Below are 22,372 nucleotides of genomic sequence, written 5' to 3' on the forward strand. Positions count from 1 at the left end.
TCTGTTGCAAACTCACAACGTTACATCATAACGTATGTTAGCAAAGTAATCTGGATGTCCCGAGATGTCCAGCTCCTCCAAAACGACGTCAAATGGACGATCCTGTCCCCAGGCAGAATGTGCGAGGAAGAGTGAAAGCCATAGAAGCCAGGCTGTATTGAGAAATTTATCCATGACTACTCGTAGATCAAAGTTAAACGCAAGATGTCGAAGACTTTCTCTATTTGTGTTTAAGAAAAATGACTTCAGTGACAATCTAGAACCAAAGGTGCCGGAGTGAGGTGAATATATACCCTCAGACTAGAATAAATCTATAGTAGGAACCATTCCGAGATAGGGCTACTCAGTCAAATAGTTCCAAATTAACTCCTAGATAGGAACAGCCATGATGTCATAGCTGAAAGATCTGCGAGGACGATACTTTAGGATATCGCCAATCAACATGATAGGGGAATAGAAGGTCAATGCCAAGAGTATTCTGATATAGTGATGTACTATTGCTTTCTGAATTTACATACAAGGACATCAACCGGGGGCGGATCTGCAGTCTCCAGAGTTCAAAACGGAGGCGTCAAAAGCAAACATAGATTATTGGGTCAATTCCTAGATCAGATGCTCCTGCACCCGAATCCATATGACTCCAAGTTTGAACATATCCATTATTGCACCACGAGGCCATACCTTGCTTCTCTGGCCCATGTCTTTATTTTAGTCATCATCTCGATTTGGATAAAATCGTTGACATCCCACTTTCGTTGCACATCCAACGCAGAGGCACGATGTCCAAGCGCTATGAAGACGCCCTGAATGTTTACCCCGATTCTCTACGGTTCGTTAAGCAGCTCAAAGAATCGGAGGCTTCCTCAATATTTGAAATAGAGATTCAAGATAAACGCTATGCGATGAAAGTGGTGAGTAGCGTCAGGCCATGTCCAGAATTCCCCTAATTTTGAAGTTTCATGACAACGGTGACCCTGGATTTGCCAAAAATGGCCGTGGACTTGAACCGTTTTCGCTACGAATTGAACGCTTACAGGAACCTCTCTTCGTTTGGCGTATGCGAGCGTAAACTGGTTCCGTATTATTATGGCTATATTGATCGACTTGATCCAGCAAGTTTCCAGCCGCATCTTGATGGTTTCACGAATGACATTCACCACCCAAGGGCTATTTTGCTCGAGTATTTGCAAGATATAAAAAAAGCTCAACTGTGTAAAATACTCGGATGAGCGCATTCAAGCGGCGATCAACGGGCTTAGGGAAATCCACCGCTCTTTAATTCACCACCACGATATCTATCCAAAGAATATCCTCATTATTCGTGGACAACCAGAAAGAGCTATTTGGATAGATTTCGATATCGCGATAACTTCTCCAAATAAAGAGTCCATAGGTCACCTCGAAAAGGAAATTTGCAAGGAGGAAATCCAGCTTCTCAAAAGCTTTGGAAACCTTCTGGTTTGTTAAATCTTATACTCGCTTTCAGCAAGGTCTAACAGATGTTTAGCGAGAGGATCAAAGGCAGGGTCTTCCCCCAAATACGAAATACTACTAGTCGGGCTCCTCTATCAACCCCCCGAAACGATATGCTTTGTCGCTGTATCGGATGCGAAGGACAATTAATGTTGAGATCCTCATCTATTTTACTACAATCCGTTTATCCAACGCCGTTCAAACCTAAGAACAAGAAATATTGCCAGCGACTTTCTGTTTAGTGGTATTGACCTAAGGAGACTGTCCGAGAGAACACTTTGGGCAAGACCCAGGTAGAGAGGTATTATTTCTCTAATTTCCTTACTCACTCCCTATTCTTGCCTGTCTTCATTTGCTCCAGATTCTCATACTTATTCCCATTAATCGTGCATCCCCATGAATAATTTGCGTGAGATCGAGTGGATCCCTGTACCTGCAAGCAATTGATTGCCCAATAAAATGCATGCCTAGCAGAGTACAATAGCTACAACCGCATATTAATCCGTAACGCGCTGGTCGTGGATTGGTAGAACACTTAGGACACGCGTATGGAATGATAAGGCTATTTACCTGATCTGATATGACCTTATCCGGGTTTCGGGTCGGGGTTGACCTTAAACCCCAATATCTGGAGCGGGGTCCAGCGGGGAACCCTTACCACTCCAATCGTGATATATATTAGATGCTACTCCAGGATTAATCCTAAATCACTCCTATGCACCGGCTTAATACTTAGGGAGCACTCGGCCCACATCTGCCTTGCCGCACACTCGCGGATAACTTCCTGAGAGATCAAACAGTGACTACTAGCTTTCTTGATCATACATCGCCACAATGGCCGCTTCCGCGAATGCTTCAAGATGTACCTTGGAAAAGGCACAAGAGTTGCTTAGTTGCGCCGAAAAAACCTTCATCGAACAAAATCCAAACTCCAAGGCTCAGCATAAGCTGGCTAGTGAAGTGTTACCAGGTGGTAATACTCGCTCAGTACTCCACACCAACCCCTTCCCAATCTGTATGGAACGAGGCGAAGGCAATAGATTGGTAGATGTAGACGGACACGAGTAGGTATCTGCATTATCTTTGCCATTTTGAGGCTAACTTCTCCACTCTCAGATACCTGGATCTGGTTGCAGAAATGACAGCCGGCCTATATGGCCATACAAATCCGATCATCCGAGACACCATTGTCTCTACGGTTACGAAGATAGGGTTGAATCTAGGCGCGACGACTACCACAGAGTCCCGGTTTGCAGAGGCGATTCGTCAGCGAATCCCGTCCATAGAACAATTACGTTTCTGCAACTCTGGCACAGAGGCAAACCTGCATGCGCTGAGTATTGCTCGCGGTGTGACCGGAAAATCTAAAGTCATTGTGTTCAACGGCGGTTATCATGGCGGTGTTCTCACGTTCCCACATGGGGTCGCTGAGAACAATGTTGACAAGGAAGATTGGATTGTCGGCAAATACAATGATGTGGAAGGAACCCGCAAACTCATTTCCGAAAACAGAGACATAGCCGCAGCCGTGCTTGTCGAGGGCATGCAAGGCGCCGGGGGGTGTATACCAGGCACCGCGGAATTCCTACACACAATTCAGAATGAGGCTAGGGCAAACGGGATGGTATTTATTCTCGATGAGGTTATTACTTCTCGACTTGCGCCGGGCGGACTTCAGTCTGTCGTCCGAAGTCCCTATGATGGCGCAGCGTTGAAACCTGATATGACCACTTTAGGGAAATGGATTGCCGGGGGAATGACTATTGGCGCCTTTGGGGGTCGTAAGGATCTTCTCGCGGCGTATGACCCACGGCCTGCGTCAGATAAACCGGGGAAGAAGGTCCAAATTAGCCATTCGGGAACTTTCAATAATAACACCCTAGCTATGAATGTGGGGTTGGCGGCCCTGGAACATATCTATACGCCGGAGACTTGCATAGAACTCAACAATATGGGGGACTGGCTCCGTCGGCTTTTGCAAGAGCGCTGCCGAGGTACTAAAATGACAGTCACCGGGCTAGGGGCAGTGTGTAACATTCATTTTACGTCGCACATCGACAAAGCAGGAATCGCCTCTGTGGATGATTTGGTAACAGAGTCGAACGGGGTTGAATCGATCTTGAAAGACTTGTTCTGGTACTATGCTGTCCGGAAAGGCTACTGGATGACCAGACGTGGCATGCTGAGCTTGATCTTAGGAACTAGCAAGGCGGATCTCCAAGGTTTTCTCGATGTGGTGGAGGCCTTTGTTCAGGAGCATCGGGATCTTCTTACATAGTTTTTCGAAGACTAGTCTGTTTAATCTTTGTTATTTCCAGTACCTGACTCCAAATAGCATGCTTGGTGGGCCTTTTTTAGTATCAATGACATCTACTGTAAGGACTGATGAGCTGGTGTTCTCCTAGTAGTGCTTTGTGTATAATTGGACACTATATATGGTAACCGATGTTGCTACACTGGCTATTGAATGACTTAGGTCACACATGTTTTACCCTCATCCATGTGGTAGTGTATGATACCATGCTTATAGTGAATTATATCAAGAGATTTGCTTACGTCCTATCTCACTTTTTCAATGTCCCAAACTTTCCCTTCAAGGGACAGCGCAGAAACACCAGCAAGAAACCGGCAAATGTCTAACTTGACTGAAACGAAAATACAAAGAACACACCATCCCTAGCATATAAAAGTTTCCATTTGAAACTCGTTGAGATTTCACTTCATTCTCTACTTGTGAGATAGTATATGTTGTTACTTCACTGCTCCGAAGACACCCAGGAGATCACTTACCACACCACTAACAAATCCAATAACTCCATACATCTGATCATAGTAAGAAAACCTCCATATACTACCTAAGCGAAAGCCCCACCTAACATATCCCAGCTACAATCATGTGCAGAAACCTATACAAGAAGTACAACTGCTGCAATCATATGCTCACCGATGTGATACTCTGTACCAACCGACCTTTCTGCGCGCGGTCTGAAGATTGGGAATATCCTTCCCAGTTGGAATGTCCTCGCTGCTATGTATTATTATCGTCAACATCGACATCAACTCCTCGGATCTCTGATACTCCCTGGAGCCATGAGGAACGGACGTTTGTTGAGATTCTGAGAGAGGCTAGGACTTCGCGGTGGTATGGGGTTTGATAGATGCTTTTGATGTATGTAGATTACAGAGTACAATCAGATCTTCTTTAACGATTCCATCACAATATTGATACTAAGAACTGCGATACCCATCGAAATTGTGTGACGCGCTCATAATAACGCAAAGATCTAAAAAACCTTAATATACGTAGGAACAGAGTTCAGAATCGAATTCTTCTTTCATCTCTTGCCACTTTCTGGCTGCACAGAGCCTCGTGGGATTGTTTGGCATGCTGTTGTCGGGAAACACTTGGCGGAGTGGGTGCAATGTATGCTTCTGGCTGGGTGAAAGCTACCATAGGAAGACTCCTGGGCAGACAAGGGCATGTTTTGTCTCGAAGTGCTTTGGTCTGAGCCTTGTGTTTTGCAGTCAATACTTGCGGATGAAAGATCACTTGTGTGTATTGAGCTTGTCTGCCGTGGCAACATCTATACACTTATAGCAGTAGCCTCTAGCCGGCAAGTTATCCGTTGGTTGGTTGGCCGAATCCTACTTATACCCCATGTCTCTTTTGGTGCCATGTGTACACAGTCTATGAGATCCATATCAGCTTTGAGCCGGAAAGCACAATGGTAAGGGAAATATTGAGAGTGATGAACTTGAAATCAACCTGAGAATCGTACAAATCACACGTTTCTCGAGAGAAATTTCCTCACTTACGAACTCCCGTCTACTGGGGAGGTCATCTCAGGGACCCTTGCAGCTGAGGGCAGCTTATATTATATTCGTCGAAAAGTTGTAAACTGCGTTATATCCAATCCCTTCTAAACATTGTTGCGAATATTGTCGATTTCCCTATTCACCCGAACAGTTTCATGATAGTAATATCTGGCTACATTAACCAGGAAATTCCTCAATATGGTTCCAAGGCTACAGCCCTAATGCTTGAGGCTGTTAAAAATAGAGTATTTACTTGATCAGGTTATACAGGTGAAAGGGACGATTAATCAACTACCTACAGCATATACGCAAACAAGTCATTGTGCTAATTGGCCATAGATCGGAAAAAGGGCAAGGAAGAAAGAACAATCTACAGATACACCCGTTTACGTAGCAGAACTTTTAGGCTTCCTACGCTTATCACGAACGAAGATCTCTGTGGGTAAGCCAGTTCGTAAGGAGCGGCGGGTAGTTTCAAACAACGGGGAGGCGGTGATGAGATCGCTGAGCTTATGGTATCCATGGGTACGAGAGTCGAAGTCAGGATATTTTTTGTGAGGAGGTGACCTATGACAGAAAGCCTAGCCCAGCCATCGTCATCCGAGGCTGCTTCTACCGTCGTTCGCAACTGACTTGCTAAGCAGCTATCCTTTTCAGTCTGTCGGGTTGATAAATGGTTTTTAGGAACGATAGCACTGTCCGCATGCGGTACAAGCTCATCAATATGCACGAGATTTTCAGTGTAGATAAATTTGTCGCATGCCGCGACGAAGGGCTGGGGCGTTTTATGCTCCCCGAATCCGTAGACAATTGCTCCTGACTCGCGGATACGAGCGGCCAGCCGGGTGAAGTCACTGTCGCTTGAGACGAGGCAGAACCCATCATATCGGTTAGAATACAGAAGATCCATTGCGTCTATAATCATAGCTGAGTCGGTCGCATTCTTGCCGTGGGTATACGCGAACTGCTGGATGGGTTGGATCGATTGCTCAAGGAGCTTGTCCTTCCAGCCCTGCAAATTAGATGTCGTCCAATCCCCATATGCTCGCTTCGCATGAGCTGTACCGTATTTCGCTATTTCGGAGAGGAGGAGATTAATAACGGAAGACTGGGCATTGTCCGCGTCAATGAGAACTGCGAACTTGGGAACGTTATCACCAACCATGACTGTGGACGTGTATGACGTGAAGAGTCAGATCACAGCAACACTCGAGGCATGTTATCATCCCCATGAAATATTTCTGGGCTTTGCTATTGAGCGTATATAGCAGGTTCTCAAGAGTAATAGAGCCCAATATCATGACATCATTTGTTTAGCAAGGAGAGATATGAACGGCCAAGACCCATATCGATGACAACACCAAAGAAAATACGCGGATCTAGACCGCAGTTTCGGCATTAAGACGTATATAGCAGATTCTATCCAACATTAGACATTTAGAAAAGCTATTTCAGCTGCTAAGCAAGTCACGAATCAAAGATAACTTACAATAGATATGGTCCTCTGGGCGCGTTGATATGACGCGAGATTTGCTACATATCATTGTACCTGACCATGAATGCGAGAAACAATTTCATGGAATGCTTGTAATAGTCTCTTCGATAAGCAGACCCACCTGTCAAGCTTGACTTTGCACTCTGTACCAAAATTATGCGCTTTATACACTATTATTTGTTATTGCCATAGGAGTCGATAATAACAATATCTGTTGTGATAATAGAAATAATAATAATAACTACTACACGGTTAACCTCTTCTAATAAAACAGTTCTATATACATTGGTTCTCACCTTTTAACAATTTCCTGATACTACCTTATAGCATACTATCTTATCGATACTGGACGATGAGGAGGTCTACGAGACGACATGTGAGAAAACTGTATTATTATAATCCGGTTTGGTATATTATCTTGGAAATGTAGTAATGTACATGGCTGCGTATATCCCCACAAGTCTGATTATAATCGAGGTCATGAAAAGCTAAGCAAACGACCATGGATCCAGCGTCAACTTCACCATGTAAGTCTGGAAGGTTCGAAACGACGTAAGTGAACATACACATGCATCAACTGGCCGCAAGAATATATCTCAGAACAGCTCCAGCAAACATCTGGTTCAAGTGATCATCGTTTAATCCCCTCAGCAGGCATCTCCGCTAATATGTTCTCGGCTGGCATCTCGAAGCGAGGTTGATCCCTAGTTCCCATCTCATAAACCTCTGGTCCGCTGCCATACAACTCTTTCCGGGGGCTTTGATCCAGCGGTGGGATAGCTGATGCGTCACTCTGCCATGCCAGTCGAGAACTACTCGCAGCTTTTGCTTTCCGATGTCTTAGGGTGAGGAACCATGCAAGACCAGCAATCAAGCCCACACCGGCGACGCAACCGACCACCACGCCGGCAATGCCGCCGCCGGATAGGCTTTTAGATGCACCGGAGCTCTGTCCAGTCGTACTGGGGGTGGAAGTCGATGAGGTGCCAGAATCCGCGACGTTGTTTCGTTTCTTAAATAAATCTTCCATGCTCGTACTATTGAATCCACTCTCGGGCGAAACTACTGTTGCTCCGCCAGTTTCACTATCAATTGGTTAGTATCCGTGTCTTTGCATAGGGAAAGTTGGAGGAACGAAGTTGACATACCTCCCACCAATGATGTCAGACACCTTAGAAGGGATCTTATACGCATCGCTGTAACTTGCATTATAGTTAGACAGCCACGAGAGAGAGTGGAGGTCGAAGATGCTATCCCATTAGCAAACGTAGCGCTGTCGCAATTCTGCGGTAACGGGTCATATTCTCGATCCGTGACTGGGGTATTGCCTCCAACCACAATCATGGTATTATTCTGAGGGCGTACACATTTGTGTTTGATACGAATGCTGTTATCGTCTGTAGCCCGAATCCAGCGGAATGAGGGCACTGAGAGAACGTAGACATTGCCATCTGACTGAGCTGTCGTGTTTGCCATTCCGCCGAATACATAACTTGAATGTCGGTTAGTATACAGACAATCATTGTTGGTTGAATAGCAGGCCAGATGGCTTACATGGAGTATGATGATAGATCCTGGGCAGGAGCAACAACTGTACAGCCTGACATTCGCCAGCCGGGAATATCGCCCGAAGTTTGTTGAGTGTACCATTTCTGCTCCGCGATGTCGTAGACACGCACCATTTCCATTGAATTCTGCAGACATTAGCGATGACATAAAACAGGGCTAGGTTTCATACCCGATGAATTGTTTCATTTTGCCGGTAGGCCAAATATGAAAGTGTCTGGCCAACTGGGTATTTATAGCCGCCAAAAGCTACTATGACGCCCTCGTCTCCCGCCGATTCAAGCAGGCTCGTATACCCGTCGCCTATGGTCCCCCATTCATTCATATCTGCAGTCGATGCGTTCGTCCATTGCAATGTATCCATATCGAGAGTAATTAGCCCCGGGTCCATGTATACATCTGCCCCCTCGGTGCCGGCAAAGCTCGGGTTGCCGCCTGGGTTCAGGGAGCCACCGAGGTAATAGGCCTTGTTCGAAGACTGAACTGCACCTCCCTGACAGAGACGTACAAGGGCGGCACCCGAAAACCCGCTATGGGTCCATTCGTTGGATACGATGTTATACTTCCATGTTCCGAGAGGAGGGACCGAAGGGCCATCTACTCCACTGACATAGCCGCCATAGAAGAAGAGGTTTTCTCCATCCGACCAGGCAGCTCCCTCATCCAGATATATCGCAGTATGGTTCGCGAGGGGCTTTGGGATGTATGTGTACAGATCGGAGTCTGAGTTGACCCAGGACTTGGTAAGATCGATAGTTTCAAGGTCGTCAACTGTTGGACGTTAATTCAATGTCGTAAACAGCGACGGGAGATTCGCACTTGGCTTCGTAGTGATCGTGTCATTCGGCCACCGGGTGTGCATTTCACCGCCATCGATGTAAATCTTTCCATTGCTGACGACGGCTGAGCAGGACGTCAGTTCGGCTGTTGCAGCAGGAGTGGCAACCGCGACGTACCAGAATGGAATATGCGACTGCAGTTTGTCTCCGCCGCGAGGGCATACTGCGTTATTGTAAATAAAAAGAGGGTGAATAGAACTACCCCGGCCATAGTGAAGTTTTCAACGCGGATAGCTATAGTCACCGCAGGAGTCCTTGGCAATCGCAGGAGTTCACAAGCCAGGGGTTTATCGTCCCAGAGATTTGAATGTGAGGAGAGCCTCGCAACAATGTGGGTACAAATCATGGCGTTAAGGTGCACCCCAGTGAGGGTCAATGCTGCTAGATCAGAAAAAGCCTTGGGGCGGTGCTCCGGACGTGCATGAAGTCTTGAGTCCCTAGTCTTTACACGGAATAGTTTAGACCATGTTTACACCTACAGAACAAGAGTACAGAACAAGATTGGTAATTGTCGGTTTCGGTTGGGAAAACTTGGATGATAGTCTTTTGTGAAAATTCAGATCTCATCAATGCAATGCCATCCGATTCAGCACCCCATCAATTGGGGTTGGCGACTCAGTTCTCATCTCTGCACGCTAACATACCGAGTGCGATTGGTGACGCGCGTTGAGAAAGATAATAGCTCGGAGAAGGATGATCAGAAGTCTGACAGGATTGGTTATTTCGTCTAATCGCTCTCTAGACTATCTTTAGGACGTAACATGGGGGGGGCCAAGGTGCTTCTCCGCACAGTCCCTCATCGCGGTTCGTTGGTGCATTCCTCCATGACCCATAATAAACTGCGACTCACACACAGTCTTGGCGGACCTACTTGCTTTCAGCCTCGTGGAAAGGAGATCTATTCTGGGTTTCCAGTGTACGAGTTGTGGGGCAGAGGAGAGAGCAGAAAAGTACCACCCGCGATCGACGGGGAGTAATGATGATCAGCTGAGTTGGCATAGGAGCTCCACGGAGGAACGTCTCTGGAACATCAAATCGGCCTAAGGAGTACTAGTAGTATCTTAGCATATGTGAATGGGTCGAAATTCCTCTCCAGTGTGCCTGACGGAAAGGTGCTTTCTTATCGAAGCAGAACGACGTTTAAGACTGTTTAGCTTCATGGTACTCGGTACTCTCGCTGGAATATATTGATCCGTGCATACGCCCAAGACTGGACAACCATGCACAGCTATGAACGGCCTCTCGATTGGTTGGTGAGGCATGGGGCTCGGCGTCAGTTTGCATGAAGCCCGCCAATGGAGGAGATGTACCGGGATAAATCACGGTAATCACCCCCAACTAGCACTGCTCTGGAGTCCTTGTCTGCAGCAGTTACCGCTAGTAATCCTCTTTTCCCTGGTTCAGCGTAAGGCTTGGGAATAGTCTAAACTGACAACCCCCATGCAGATTGCAGACATCTGGTTCATTTTTATCTTGACATTGCTACAAGGCCTCTCCACTTTCAGTTGAGAAAGTGTCCTAATGCTTAGGTCACTGAGTCTTGTGCAACGCTCCCAGCTCTAGCCCTGACTATCCTGACTACGCACAGACGAGGCAGTCAAATTAGTGTCATCTGGAAACATAGGAGTAGAAAAGGGTGGATTGATTTCTCAGTGAGGACATTGTCCGAGGAAACTAGCCCGTTTATCATGCGTCCTGCAAATTTTAGGCGGGGACACTACCAATCAGCCTCCCAGAGTCCAGACCGATAAAGAAAACTTTTCTATGTGAGGTCTCACGGACCAAGCCGACAAGGATATCACAAGGACACCCGAGTAGAACTGGGGCGCCATGCTGACAGGTACAGTACCTCATACATGTGTACCTCTTGTTTGTACCACGTAGGACATCAAGCCAGTCCTATTTGCCCACGAGGTTGCTCTGTACTGCATGATTCAGTATCGGTATGAACGGAAGGCCCCTGGCGAAATCGGAGAGTGGTAATGACCCACAGTGTTCCACAACCTCACACCCATTGGATCACGGTGTTGGGTTGGTGCCAGGTACCGTTGATCTTGACTGGTTCTAGTTTTTGCAATTTTTCTTTTTCCTTGGCTCTGTTGGTCTGTCTTTCCTTATTTCTTTTTTCTTTCTTATTTCTTTTTTTTCCCTAGAGCAGTTTGTTGTGCATTTGCCTACTATGCGTTCTTTATAACAGGGAATGGGGATGTAGCTGGCTCCGCCTTAAGCACTCTGCTCAGGGTTTGATATCCCACGTTTCCCACCCCACGGCAAAGACGAACAGGACACTGAAAACTTTCTAATCAGTTGGATTTGGGTGGTTCCACGAGGCTGTCCCACCGTAGGAACATGGCTAAAAAAATTAATTTCCCCAATCTGAGGAAGTCTCCATATTTCCGTGATTATTCAGCGTGGTTTATCAGACCCTAAACCAACCAGCGAACGAGCCAAAGGGTCCACTAAACCTCATCAATGAAGAATCACCCCCCTTGGCCATTGATCTTGTTTCATAATTGGCTGCAAAGTATCGCCTTTGGGGCCTCAGCTTATCTGCTGATTGCGACATATCCACCATGACAGTCCCCCAGACCCTGAAGGGTCTGACCTTCCACCCTCTCTATCTGTCTGAGCCTGCTCCGACAGCATCTCTGCCATGATTCCGTTGCCACAGCTGCTTAAGCGCCGGTACATCTTTCTGGTCGTCTCGGGTATCGTCCTCCTCGCCATCGTCAACGGCTTGTACCTGAACGTTCTCCCCGTCCCGAGCGTCATTCGCGGCTCTGCGGAGACAGCAGTTGAACGACCCGACCTCAACGAGGCTGCGCCGCACCCGATCGATGGGTTAATTCGCGACGCCCAAGCGAAATGGGATCAGCTCCTGTCGAAGCGCGTGGATTCCCTAGCTGATGCAACGAAGCAGTATCGAGAGCGAAGAGGCCGCCACCCGCCGCCCGGGTTCGATCAATGGGTTGCCTTTGCAAAGCAAAAAGATGCAGTACTTATCGAAGACCTGTTTGATCAAATATACGATGACCTGAGTCCATACTGGGGGTTGGACCCTCAAGTGATTCGGCGCCATGCAACGCACTGGGATCCTCGGATTGTTATACGCAACCATACACTGTCTTCTGTCGGTCATACTGGCGTCAACTGGCTCGAGGTCTGGATGGATTTGATCTCGACAATCCAGGAATTTCTCCCTGATATGGACATCCCACTAAATGGTCTGGACGAGCCGCGGATCATCGTCCCATGGGAGACTATCTCAGAGTATCGTGCCAAAGACCGCGATGTTCAGCAACAATTGGATCCGAAACAAACCGTTAATCAGTATATGACTTTGCCAGCGGAGGAAACGTCTGCGGAATACTCGCCGCCCGCATTCCAAGGAGCTGACAAGCCATTCTGGGACATCATGCGCGGTGCGTGTCCTCCCGAGAGCCCTGGCCGCACCAGCAATATCCGAAAGGTCGATTTTGCCAACCCGCCGGCCGAATTCTTCAACTACCGCAATTCCTTCTCTGAAAATGGATTTGTGAAAGACTTCGAGCGCTCGAAGGACCCCTGTTGGCGGGCGGAACTGCAGGCCTTACATGGCAGCTTCATCGAACCTACCACTACGTCTACCACGCACGAGCTGATCCCATTATTCGGGGGCTCCAAGCTGACCGTTAACAACGAGATCCTGATCCCACCGGCGGTGTACTGGGAAGACAACCCTACTTATTCTGGTGGGAAAAGCAACCACGGCGGCCCGTGGGCCAAGAAGAAAGATATCGTTTTCTGGCGCGGAATTGCAAGCGGCGGCCGCAACCGTATCGACACCTGGACGGGCTACCAACGACACAGACTGGTATCGATGCTGAATGGCACAGAGGTCGCGCTGACAAACGGGACGTCGCATGGGATGAACTTCCGTCTACCCGATTTCCAGTACTATCAGGTCACGGCGGGTCTGGAGGGCACACTGCCTGAGTTTCTGAATGAGCATTGTGATCTGGGATTCTTGGATCTCTGCTGTTTTCCGCACGAGGATGATAGCCCACATTGCTCTTATACCGATGATTACTTCAAGATCGTCCAGGGAATGCCCATGAAGGAACAATACTCTTTTAAATATCTGCCCGATGTAGATGGCAATTCTTTTAGTGGACGTTACCGTGCGTTCCTCCTTTCAACGTCCTTGCCTCTCAAAGCAACGGTTTACAAGGAATGGCACGATTCACGGTTGATTCCTTGGGCGCATTTTGTGCCGATGGACTCCCTATATATGGATGTTTACGGAATTTTGCAGTATTTCATGGGATACAAGGGACGTCGTAGGCATGACAAGGAGGCAGAGAAAATCGCTATGGATGGTAAGAGCTGGGCTGAGAAGGTCCTGCGCCAGGAGGATATGCAGCTCTACGTATATCGCCTGCTTCTGGAATATGCACGACTTTGTGATGATCACCGGGACAGTCTCGCCTTTGTAGGAGACTTAATGAATAGTTAATAATAGATAATGAACTTTCTTTCTGTTTATCTCATATTGTTAGATCGTTGCATTCACGCAGCTTCCAAGTCTCATGAAACTACATCACGGCGTGCAATATGGCAAGCTGCCTATAGATGTTTATTTTTCAGATGAAACTGAGAACACCAGCTCTGAAGTCAGTCAATAAGTATCCTTCTATGCCAGTCAGTGCTTCCATAAGTCTAGATGGCTCATATAGCGAACGATTCTTGAAGTCCCTCAAACAGGGAACAGTCTTCTCATCAGGTCGTCTGCCGAATAAGATCTTGCACTTTGATTCTATTATTCCTCCTATGAGTAATGGCATCTGTATCTGCTTCTTGAGAATATACGCAAATTCTGAGCTTGCTTGAGCTCCCAAATTATATTTAAGCCTTATCTTCAACGTGTGCGTCCCTCAAGGCCATTGTACCCTCATGTGGATAAAAATATTCAATCAACCCTAAACAACACAAAATGCAGTCACTACCCTTGATCTCAGGTCCATAGATCCTTATAAACCATTATTCAATTCAAACCCCTGAACTCAAAAGATCCTCCGGCTTCATAATCCCCCTCCTCAACATCTCCACCACGACGGGCCCACTATCGCTATAGATCTGGAAGCTCTTAATCTTAATCCCATCATGCTTAGCAGTCCAATCCTTAACAAAATTAAACCGAAACATGCACCCCAGTCCCAAGTCCCAACGCCTGCCATCCAGATCTATGCCTTTCTTAGTATCACCTTCCTTCGTCAGATCAATGAAGAGGGTGGCCTCGCCGACAAACTCCCACCCATCCACCTTCTCCGCAACACACACCCACTTCGGCTCATGGAAATACTCCTTGAACGCGCTGTAATCAGCCTTGCTCGCCTCCCAGGCGGTTTCCCCGCCCGTGAACCGCTCGCCATTTGGCTTGATGTATGTGTAATCGTCCGTGACCCAGTCCGACCAGGGCGTGGACCAGCTTTCGCGGGTATCCCAGGCGTCGTGCATTTTTCCATCCAGGCCAGGGCTGGATGGATGCGTGCCTGCGCCCAGCCTTTGGTTGAGCTTAGGAATACGGGGGTGGTGGGGAAGGACATCTTCTGTGGATTTTTGTACGGGTTTAATCGTTTAATTGATCGAGGGGAGTGTCATTCTTAAACGGATGGGAGTACCGTCGTACTCACGGGGTCCTGAGAAAAGTCATGGTTATATAGTGCACTTCCTATCGCAACGAAGGGTACAAAATATATTAATCAATTAAGCGGATCATAGCTACAGAGAGACCCCCAGCCTAGACCTAGCTGTCGTATAAAGTTCGATACGAGATTTGGGGTGGCGAGACGGAACCGATCTTCAGTGGACGATCGGTGAGCAAGTCCGCTAAATCGAGCCGGCTAGAATCTGATGAAGGTTTAAGCCACGGATCCGTAAAGCTTGACTTCATCCCATTCTGAACGGTAGGTCATATGCTCAGTACTGGATGAAGGGCTTGTGGTCATGGTTGTATTTCTCATAGTATGACATGGTGGTCTATATATAGGCCAAGGCTAACTTGCTAGTTAGTATAGAGAATTAGCATTTGCAAGAAGCCAAATAGTATTGGCCGATACCATAAACAATTCAAATTAACGTTAATCCTGCCGCTGCTCCTACGGACAGCCCTAGATCGTCCGCACCTCTCGCCAGCTGAATATCTCCAGTGAGCGGTGATACGTCGGGTGAAATTTCCAACCATAGTTTAGGTAGCATGTCTCCCAGCAGTCGTCTGAGCTATATCTGCTGGTTATCTTCGCCAGTTGATAGGCGGCCGGAGAGCCGTAGTCTAGAACATTGAACTCCGAGGTCGCAGACATCTGGATTAATGGACGGATATCGTATGACAACGACCAGCACAATATCATGCCTCCTACAACCATGCATTCGTCATCAAGATATAGATATAAACTGATGCTTGTACAAATGGACAGGTTCTAGAACCAAACTATGATACTTTCTACACCTTGCAATTTATAGAATTCTCACGAATATACAGTCTTCTTTTTGCCTTTATCTTTTTTTGCTATACCAAATTTGTGACCTTTCACTCGAACAGAAATATGCACTACGAAAAAGAACGACCACTGACGCCTCTTCATATCCCCAAGTTCAGAAGTATTTTCATGAGAAATATGGCTTTTTTGACTCGTCTCCCGTTGTTCTTCTGCTTCATATTTGCCAACTTTGCCATCGAGTTCACTGCCCCCGGTAATGCTAATATCGAAATCTTTTATACCCTTATGAACAAACACGATGCTGGGACAGACGGGGCCGGTAGCGATAGTTTTGCCCCTCTGGAAGCACAGCTTAAGAAGGTCCGCTCAGCGAGGACATGGCACGAAGATACTCATTTTTGACAGAACTAATACACGCAATCAACACTGCTGTTGGAGCGCCAGGAGCTGTGACTAGCACCCCTTCAATTACGAGTACCCTCGTTACTGTCGGAAACGCCCTTGGTGCATTGGTCGGATTGTGTGCTGGAGCGGTTGTTGGGGAATCAATTTTCTTCGCTCCAACAGCACATATCCTTAGCTATGTCCGCAGTTTTAACACACTTACTATGTTTATTTCAAAGACATTGGCTTTATACTTAACTACTTTGGTGTGCCTTGTAGTTAATAATCTGTGTCTAATATATTTATACAGAAACAGGCGTACACTGTCAAGTTGATTACACTTTTATTAATACCAAGGTTATAATCATGTGCTACTGCTGCACAGTCTAGCTCAGACGTCTTTTGGTCACTATGTACTTGGCGAATTCTAGGAGTTGGAGTGAGACTGGAGTAGCAGCAGTTCTATTCTGCATGATTCCACAGAATTTCGAGGAGCAGGGTCTTGATAAATTAAGCATAGTGTTCGAAGAAGATCGTGCATACTATACACAATTGCTCGCTTGACTAGTCATTATATGGTAGTGATATTTGCCACTAGGTAAACAGGTTAAAATTCCCCTCCAGCCGCAGTCTTACCAGTTATGAGCCTGCGTCGGATACCAGTCTATTGTTGTCCAATCTGACTGGTTCACTTCGGCGTCCATTGTCACCTGTCCAGGTATATCAGGATAGCCCCTGAACTCCGGGTTTAGAAGCCCGTAACCTTCCATACCGTACAGAAAGTCATGGCTACCAAAGTCAGTCGGCATAGTCATTGACAAATGGCCCGTGTTCGTATTCAATCCGCCCTTGGACTGTCTTGAGTTGCTTCCTAGTGTACCTGCCATCGTCTGCGCGACCTCTTTGATCCTTAATACAAACCCGGGCGGCTGAAGTGGCTTGTTTACCTGTCTGTATACCGCCTCACGCGCCTCCCAGGCCTCGAGCACAATTTTACCGAAGAAGTCAAAGAATCGATTGACCATTTGAATTTCCTTGGAACGAGCTTCGCAGTTATCGTTCATAGTCTTCCAAATCCTGTCTGCGTGCTCCACCGTTGGCCTCTTTCGCAAGTCTTTCAGAATATAAATATATGCGGGAAACGGGAAGTGGAACTCTGTAAGCCAAAGATACCCCTTCGTTAGAGGAGAGGTCATAAGCTTTGTATCGCACTCAATGACGCTTAAAGCGTAGGAAATAGCGATATTGCGCTGCTCATCTGTCTGCGGCACGGAAGCATATCTCGAATAATATTCCAGGAGGCGGTTCTTGGCAAGTTGGCCTCGCGTCGTCCATATAGTCATGAAGTGAAGCGGGTTCTCTGGATTGCATAATCTGAGGTATCTATCCTCTATCATCTGCTCAAAGGCTAGCTGCCTATCTCCTTCTGAACCACCGCCGTACGGGGTATCTTTAACGATAGCCTTCAAGGAAGGGTTCGTAAAGTCGAGATGGAAAGCGCTGCGGCGCATGAAGTCGCTCACTTGGCTGCGTACGACAGTGAAAAGAGCCTCGGTGGGTTCATCGTGACCTTGTGGCAATACTTTCATTTCGGGCCGGATGTCGAAGTCATTCACGTTCAAGGGAGCCCTACAGTCCCAAGTGGGAATAAGTATGGTGGTCTTGTAGTCTGTAACCTCGGAGATACGATGGTCGAAAATAGTTAGCGACCACCACAGCCTTCGACGCATTTCGCCCTCGAGAGCAGTGCATCTGGCATTGGTTGCCTCGTTGTCCAGACCCATACGTTGTGCGATGCGGATAGCAATACTAAGCATTGAGGATACAGATCTAGGGTCTGTACTAGGTCTGACTGAGACCTGTGAGAATTAGAAGGGTTTAGGCAAGATCGCCACTTGGTGCGCTTACCAGGTACAAATATAATGCTGCCAGGCACTCAACACTACTGGTACGGAAAACCCCACATTTCAGTAGAGCTTGTTGGCATGCGAATTGGTACTTTTTCAGAAGATTCTCCCTCGGTGTCCGAAAAATGGCATGGCATTCGTCTTCGCCAAGGCTCATTATGGATACGCAATATATACTGAACATTATTGCTTCCAATGTCGGACTGATATTTGCCACGTCGCCCGCAGCATCGATAATGCGAGGTTGCAGAGTGGGAGTGTGAGTAACTTTAAGCAAAGGGTTCACATTGTCCAAGTAAACCTGCCACAGCCGGAAAATCTGGACCTGATCTGGGTGCAGAGTTGAGATATCGACATTTGTGCTACATGAACCAAATAGAAAGTCTTGCTCATTGCCCTGATATACCTGATCCCACGTCTTTTTAACCACAGTCTCCCGCAGATCGACCTGGGGGTGGTTGCTATCGTTTCCATCGGTGTCGTCCCCATCATTGTCCTCCCCATCACTAGGATTTAAAGACTTTTTTTTCGCATTGTCAGTGGAACATCAACCCACTGGTGTTTATATGCATACCATTTGATTCATGAGAAACCAGAAATTTCTGAAGGGGGTCAGCCATTTAGGAGTATGTATTTCTAGGGCAAGCCTCACTTGGCCTCGTTTGAATATTCACACTTTACTGTTTTCTTCTCGCTTGACAGCTGATCCGTCCCCACAGTGGACTCTACTATTTTTCCCGGGGTTCTAGATCCTCTGGGATGCTCGCTTTGACACGGGCTTTCTGCAGCAGGTGCGTGCAGCGGGTCGAATGGGATATTGTTCTGACGGAGCAGGGCCTCATAGCGCCGCAGACGCTCCAGCAACTCTCGCTCGGGGAACCTACGACGCCGCTGGCGCGCACCAGCAGCAGGAATGCACTGGACGCCAGCTCTGGTGCAGTTGAAACACGGAAATTCACGATTACACCTGACCTTGCGCTGCTGGCACAGCACGCAAGAAAGGACCCGTGGTGGCCTCGTAGCGGATCGCGGGAACTCCCCCGCCTGAGAATAGGTAGTCGTGGACTCCTGCGTCGACATTATTTCCGGTGTATTCGCCGGGCGATTGAGAATCCCACTCTAGCAAGGACCGATAACACTGTTAGGGGTGAAGATTTGTTGTGACATAACCCACGGACGATACGTGTGAGACATCTCGGGCTTTTACAGCCGTTCGAGAACGTCCTTTCGGGCGTCTCCATCTCCCGATCATTTATCTTTCTCAGACAAACAGATCAAACAAAAGAGACATCCAAACAATCTGGCGAGATCCTCGTTCCCCTCACTCACATCTTCTCGTCACACGCAGCCTTCGCTTACACTCCTTTGACATCCAATAGAAGGCTGCAGTGGCTATGTAGAAAACTAACCTTGGTGGGCAATTTTGTTTTTGTTTTTTTGAGTTCTGCGATTCGGCTCAATTCATGACAAACAGCTAACTAGGTACAGATAGCCCCAGGAATTTAGAGGCAGAATGCTGCCGCCTTCGCCTCTTCGAGAGATTTGGATCCAGATAAGATCTGCGGTTGGTAGCCAGACTCGGCTTGTTTGCAGCTGTTCTGAAACTTCTCTACTTGATCTATCTGGATAACGCATGAATCTTCACCGCAGAACATCCCACCGCCGTTTTCACAAATTTGTTTCTCCTCTTCTCCATAGATAATCGGGTAGTTACCAGTTCCCGGCTGGAGTTCATTGTGATTTCGGCAATAACCCACGGTGTACTTGGTTTCTTGGGCTGAGGATAGACCTGTGGAAGCCAAGATCAGAAGAGAGGTTGCGAGCTGGAAATGCATTTTGGTGGCTGGTATTATATTTCTTTCGATCAGTATATTGCAATCCAGTCGAAAAACAGAGGTGCATTTTAAGTGAACATACCAACAAGCTGGGCGGTAACAATTGATAATCTGGAGAGAAATGGCAAATTACTCGTTGTGCGGATGAAAGTGTGAGGGGAATACACACATGAATCATTTACTGGGCAGGAGTCGCGTTATTTATAAGTTTCCAGGGTTCCAGCACCTAAAGCAAAATGCTAGCACCAGCTCAGAAACAGCATGATCATCCAAGACACATTCTGTGGATGATCCACAATATAGGTATGGAGTAGAACTTCATGCAAGATACAGGGGGTAATTGATCGTCATCGCTGAAAGGAGAACGAATCCCTAACTCAATGAAGGCAAAAGCAACATGGGCCCAGGTGACTATTATTTTATACCTGCATGTACCCACAGTGAAATTCAGCTCTCCCGCTCAAGAGCAAGAACAAATACGCGGTACAAGGTTGCTTGACTCTGTGGGTATAGACGCATCGAGCAGATCAGTCGTCGGTGAGGAGGTGGGCTAACGAATACTCCACGGTATACAAATTCCCAGGTTGCAAGTGTTGCAAGTCACGACCCAGTCGCTGACTGTGGGAAGTTAAAGCCCAATTGAGTTCGCTGGTTCTCTCGTAAAAATGTGACTAGTTGTTTTACCAGCAATATTATTCTACAAGTTCAAGATGTTTGTTTTGCTCGGATAATCTCGGTAGTGGGGCGATCGATCGACTTCTCCATAATCTACATTACTAGTGGCTCTAGAATTCTACTATACAGGCTGCCATTCCTTTCGGCAGAATCGATTGCCTTTCGTTCAATTGCCGTAAAATTGGACGTATGGGTCCCGCTCTTTTTCACATAAGTACTGCCTTCATGTCACGGTAATTCTACCGTAGCGTAGCAACGTAATCAACATTTTCCAGGCGTGCAGATCTCTCTTACTTCCTCGGGTTGATCTGGCGCGATGATTTCAAGAGACCATAGGGATTTGCATAGTTTAGCTAGTTGGCGCCGGGGAACCTACGCAATATTATATAGTATTGAGAATAGTGCTCCCTTGCAATTTGCTCAGGCTCATTCCGGATAGTTCTTACTGAGGTCCCATCATCGACATCGCCGCAAAACAATAATTTTCCGATTAGGTTCTCTAGGGTTCCCACTCTTGGCAAATGACTCTGTTCGTGTTGGAATCTAAATCTACCTTGACCATTTATAGTGAGATACCGAGATTTTCCGGAGCTAGTTTGGCTTTGTTACGTGGCCAACGCTCTGTACCGTAGGAACTCAAGGGATGTGCCGCTCAGGAAACCCATAGCCCGCCTTATGAGTTTGATAAATTCCGCTTGGATATCAAGACAGGCAGGAGATTTAACCTAAGATGGGTAATGCCTACGGGGATACATCCTATATCACATCTTTATCTATATCTGTACCAGGCACGACCGGGAGTACGCTGAGTATACCAAGTTAGGTTCACTACTGAGGGGTTTTCCAATAATATGCCAATAACCAGAGACAGCGACAAGGAAAATTCCTTTTGGGACTATCTCTTGGTCAACACTATAAAGGAGTCACTTAAAGCTCTTAGGCACCCTGCGGATAATTCCCAGGCCACATACATCAGCCTGTATATATAAAACCCCTTGGTCTAACCTATTATTCTACTCTAGAACTGAGACTTACAGTTCAAAGACTAACTAAGCGACAGATTACAATTTATCCTAATATTGCGATGCGGTTTTGATCTGTTATGTAGCTCGTTATAGTGGCAAGAGAGAAAAATCCAAACCATTGTCAGCTTCAGATCACCCTGTTTCTGCTAAAGGGTATATGGCCTGATTTTACCACATCCCACAGCCTTGATAACCAACCTGAGTAGTCTGGAATAACTAATCATAGCGTTCGCAATGTGTCTAGAACTGGTGTACAAGTTTCCAGTGTGTGGTCATACCGAATCGCAAGCAGATATCTGCCCATATATCCCATTTTGCCGATCACGACAGATAAAGATGGATGCAGACAGGCCTAAGTGCAAAACTTGCGCAGCACAAGACCACACAACACCTGAATCCTGAGGGAGCTTCCTAGGATGGTCAATTAATGTAGAAGAAAGAAGGTATTATTTCATTTGTGAGCTCCTAACCTATTTCTTATTCCAATGATACTTAAGTAGAGGTCCAGTTTAGTGTTTCAAGTTCAATAATCTTTGAATACTTACTGATTATCTATGGGTAAACCTTTTCGAAATTCTTCCCTGGCGCTCTTTTTGTTTGCTCTCTCCCTCTTTTACACTTTAATGGCGTATCATTTCTGCCTAAGTTTCTGATTACAATATCTCATATCATTTCACGATATACCCACTGTTTGTAAATGCCTTGAGTATCTGTGGGGAGAAGATTATCTTTCCTTGCATTTGTATACATCTAGTCATAAGATATATCATTTTGGCGCAAGTTCTTTATGTTACATTGGGATCATTCTCGGTATAAATGCCTCGTCATCATTTACGGGCTGCTCTTCGCTATCAATGAAAAGGATGTAGCCAACATAT

The 22,372-nt window shown here is 46.8% G+C and overlaps 7 protein-coding genes across 7 annotated transcripts; 3 read left to right on the forward strand and 4 right to left on the reverse strand.

The window, feature by feature from the left end:
* Positions 1-779: 779 nt before the first annotated feature.
* On the forward strand, positions 780-1,069 carry ANOM_007106 (uncharacterized protein; the record flags this gene model as incomplete). Its single annotated transcript, XM_015552362.1, has 2 exons — positions 780-911; positions 956-1,069. The coding sequence occupies 2 exons, from the start codon at positions 780-782 to the stop codon at positions 1,067-1,069; spliced, it is 246 nt and encodes an 81-aa protein (XP_015406328.1).
* Positions 1,070-2,307: 1,238 nt separating this feature from the next.
* On the forward strand, positions 2,308-3,751 carry ANOM_007107 (aspartate aminotransferase family protein; the record flags this gene model as incomplete). Its single annotated transcript, XM_015552363.1, has 2 exons — positions 2,308-2,537; positions 2,590-3,751. The coding sequence occupies 2 exons, from the start codon at positions 2,308-2,310 to the stop codon at positions 3,749-3,751; spliced, it is 1,392 nt and encodes a 463-aa protein (XP_015406327.1).
* A 1,908-nt stretch (positions 3,752-5,659) lies between these two features.
* On the reverse strand, positions 5,660-6,454 carry ANOM_007108 (uncharacterized protein; the record flags this gene model as incomplete). Its single annotated transcript, XM_015552364.1, has 1 exon — positions 5,660-6,454. The coding sequence occupies one exon, from the start codon at positions 6,452-6,454 to the stop codon at positions 5,660-5,662; it is 795 nt and encodes a 264-aa protein (XP_015406326.1).
* A 961-nt stretch (positions 6,455-7,415) lies between these two features.
* Positions 7,416-9,400, reverse strand: ANOM_007109 (kelch repeat protein; the record flags this gene model as incomplete). The annotated part of the gene is made up of 6 exons (XM_015552365.1): positions 7,416-7,869; positions 7,929-8,276; positions 8,339-8,478; positions 8,523-9,121; positions 9,170-9,253; positions 9,307-9,400. 6 exons carry the CDS (start codon positions 9,398-9,400, stop codon positions 7,416-7,418), a joined length of 1,719 nt encoding a protein of 572 aa, XP_015406325.1.
* Positions 9,401-11,842: 2,442 nt separating this feature from the next.
* ANOM_007110 (endoplasmic reticulum-resident kdel protein) lies at positions 11,843-13,684 on the forward strand (the record flags this gene model as incomplete). Its single annotated transcript, XM_015552366.1, has 1 exon — positions 11,843-13,684. The coding sequence occupies one exon, from the start codon at positions 11,843-11,845 to the stop codon at positions 13,682-13,684; it is 1,842 nt and encodes a 613-aa protein (XP_015406340.1).
* A 533-nt stretch (positions 13,685-14,217) lies between these two features.
* On the reverse strand, positions 14,218-14,685 carry ANOM_007111 (uncharacterized protein; the record flags this gene model as incomplete). Its single annotated transcript, XM_015552367.1, has 1 exon — positions 14,218-14,685. One exon carries the CDS (start codon positions 14,683-14,685, stop codon positions 14,218-14,220), a length of 468 nt encoding a protein of 155 aa, XP_015406341.1.
* Positions 14,686-16,684: 1,999 nt separating this feature from the next.
* ANOM_007112 (putative C6 transcription factor) lies at positions 16,685-19,039 on the reverse strand (the record flags this gene model as incomplete). The annotated part of the gene is made up of 4 exons (XM_015552368.1): positions 16,685-17,911; positions 17,961-18,479; positions 18,534-18,561; positions 18,612-19,039. 4 exons carry the CDS (start codon positions 19,037-19,039, stop codon positions 16,685-16,687), a joined length of 2,202 nt encoding a protein of 733 aa, XP_015406342.1.
* Positions 19,040-22,372: the final 3,333 nt, after the last annotated feature.

The sequence above is a fragment of the Aspergillus nomiae genome (assembly GCF_001204775.2).
Source record: "Aspergillus nomiae NRRL 13137 chromosome Unknown contig00158, whole genome shotgun sequence".
In the NCBI taxonomy this organism is placed as follows: domain Eukaryota; kingdom Fungi; phylum Ascomycota; class Eurotiomycetes; order Eurotiales; family Aspergillaceae; genus Aspergillus; species Aspergillus nomiae.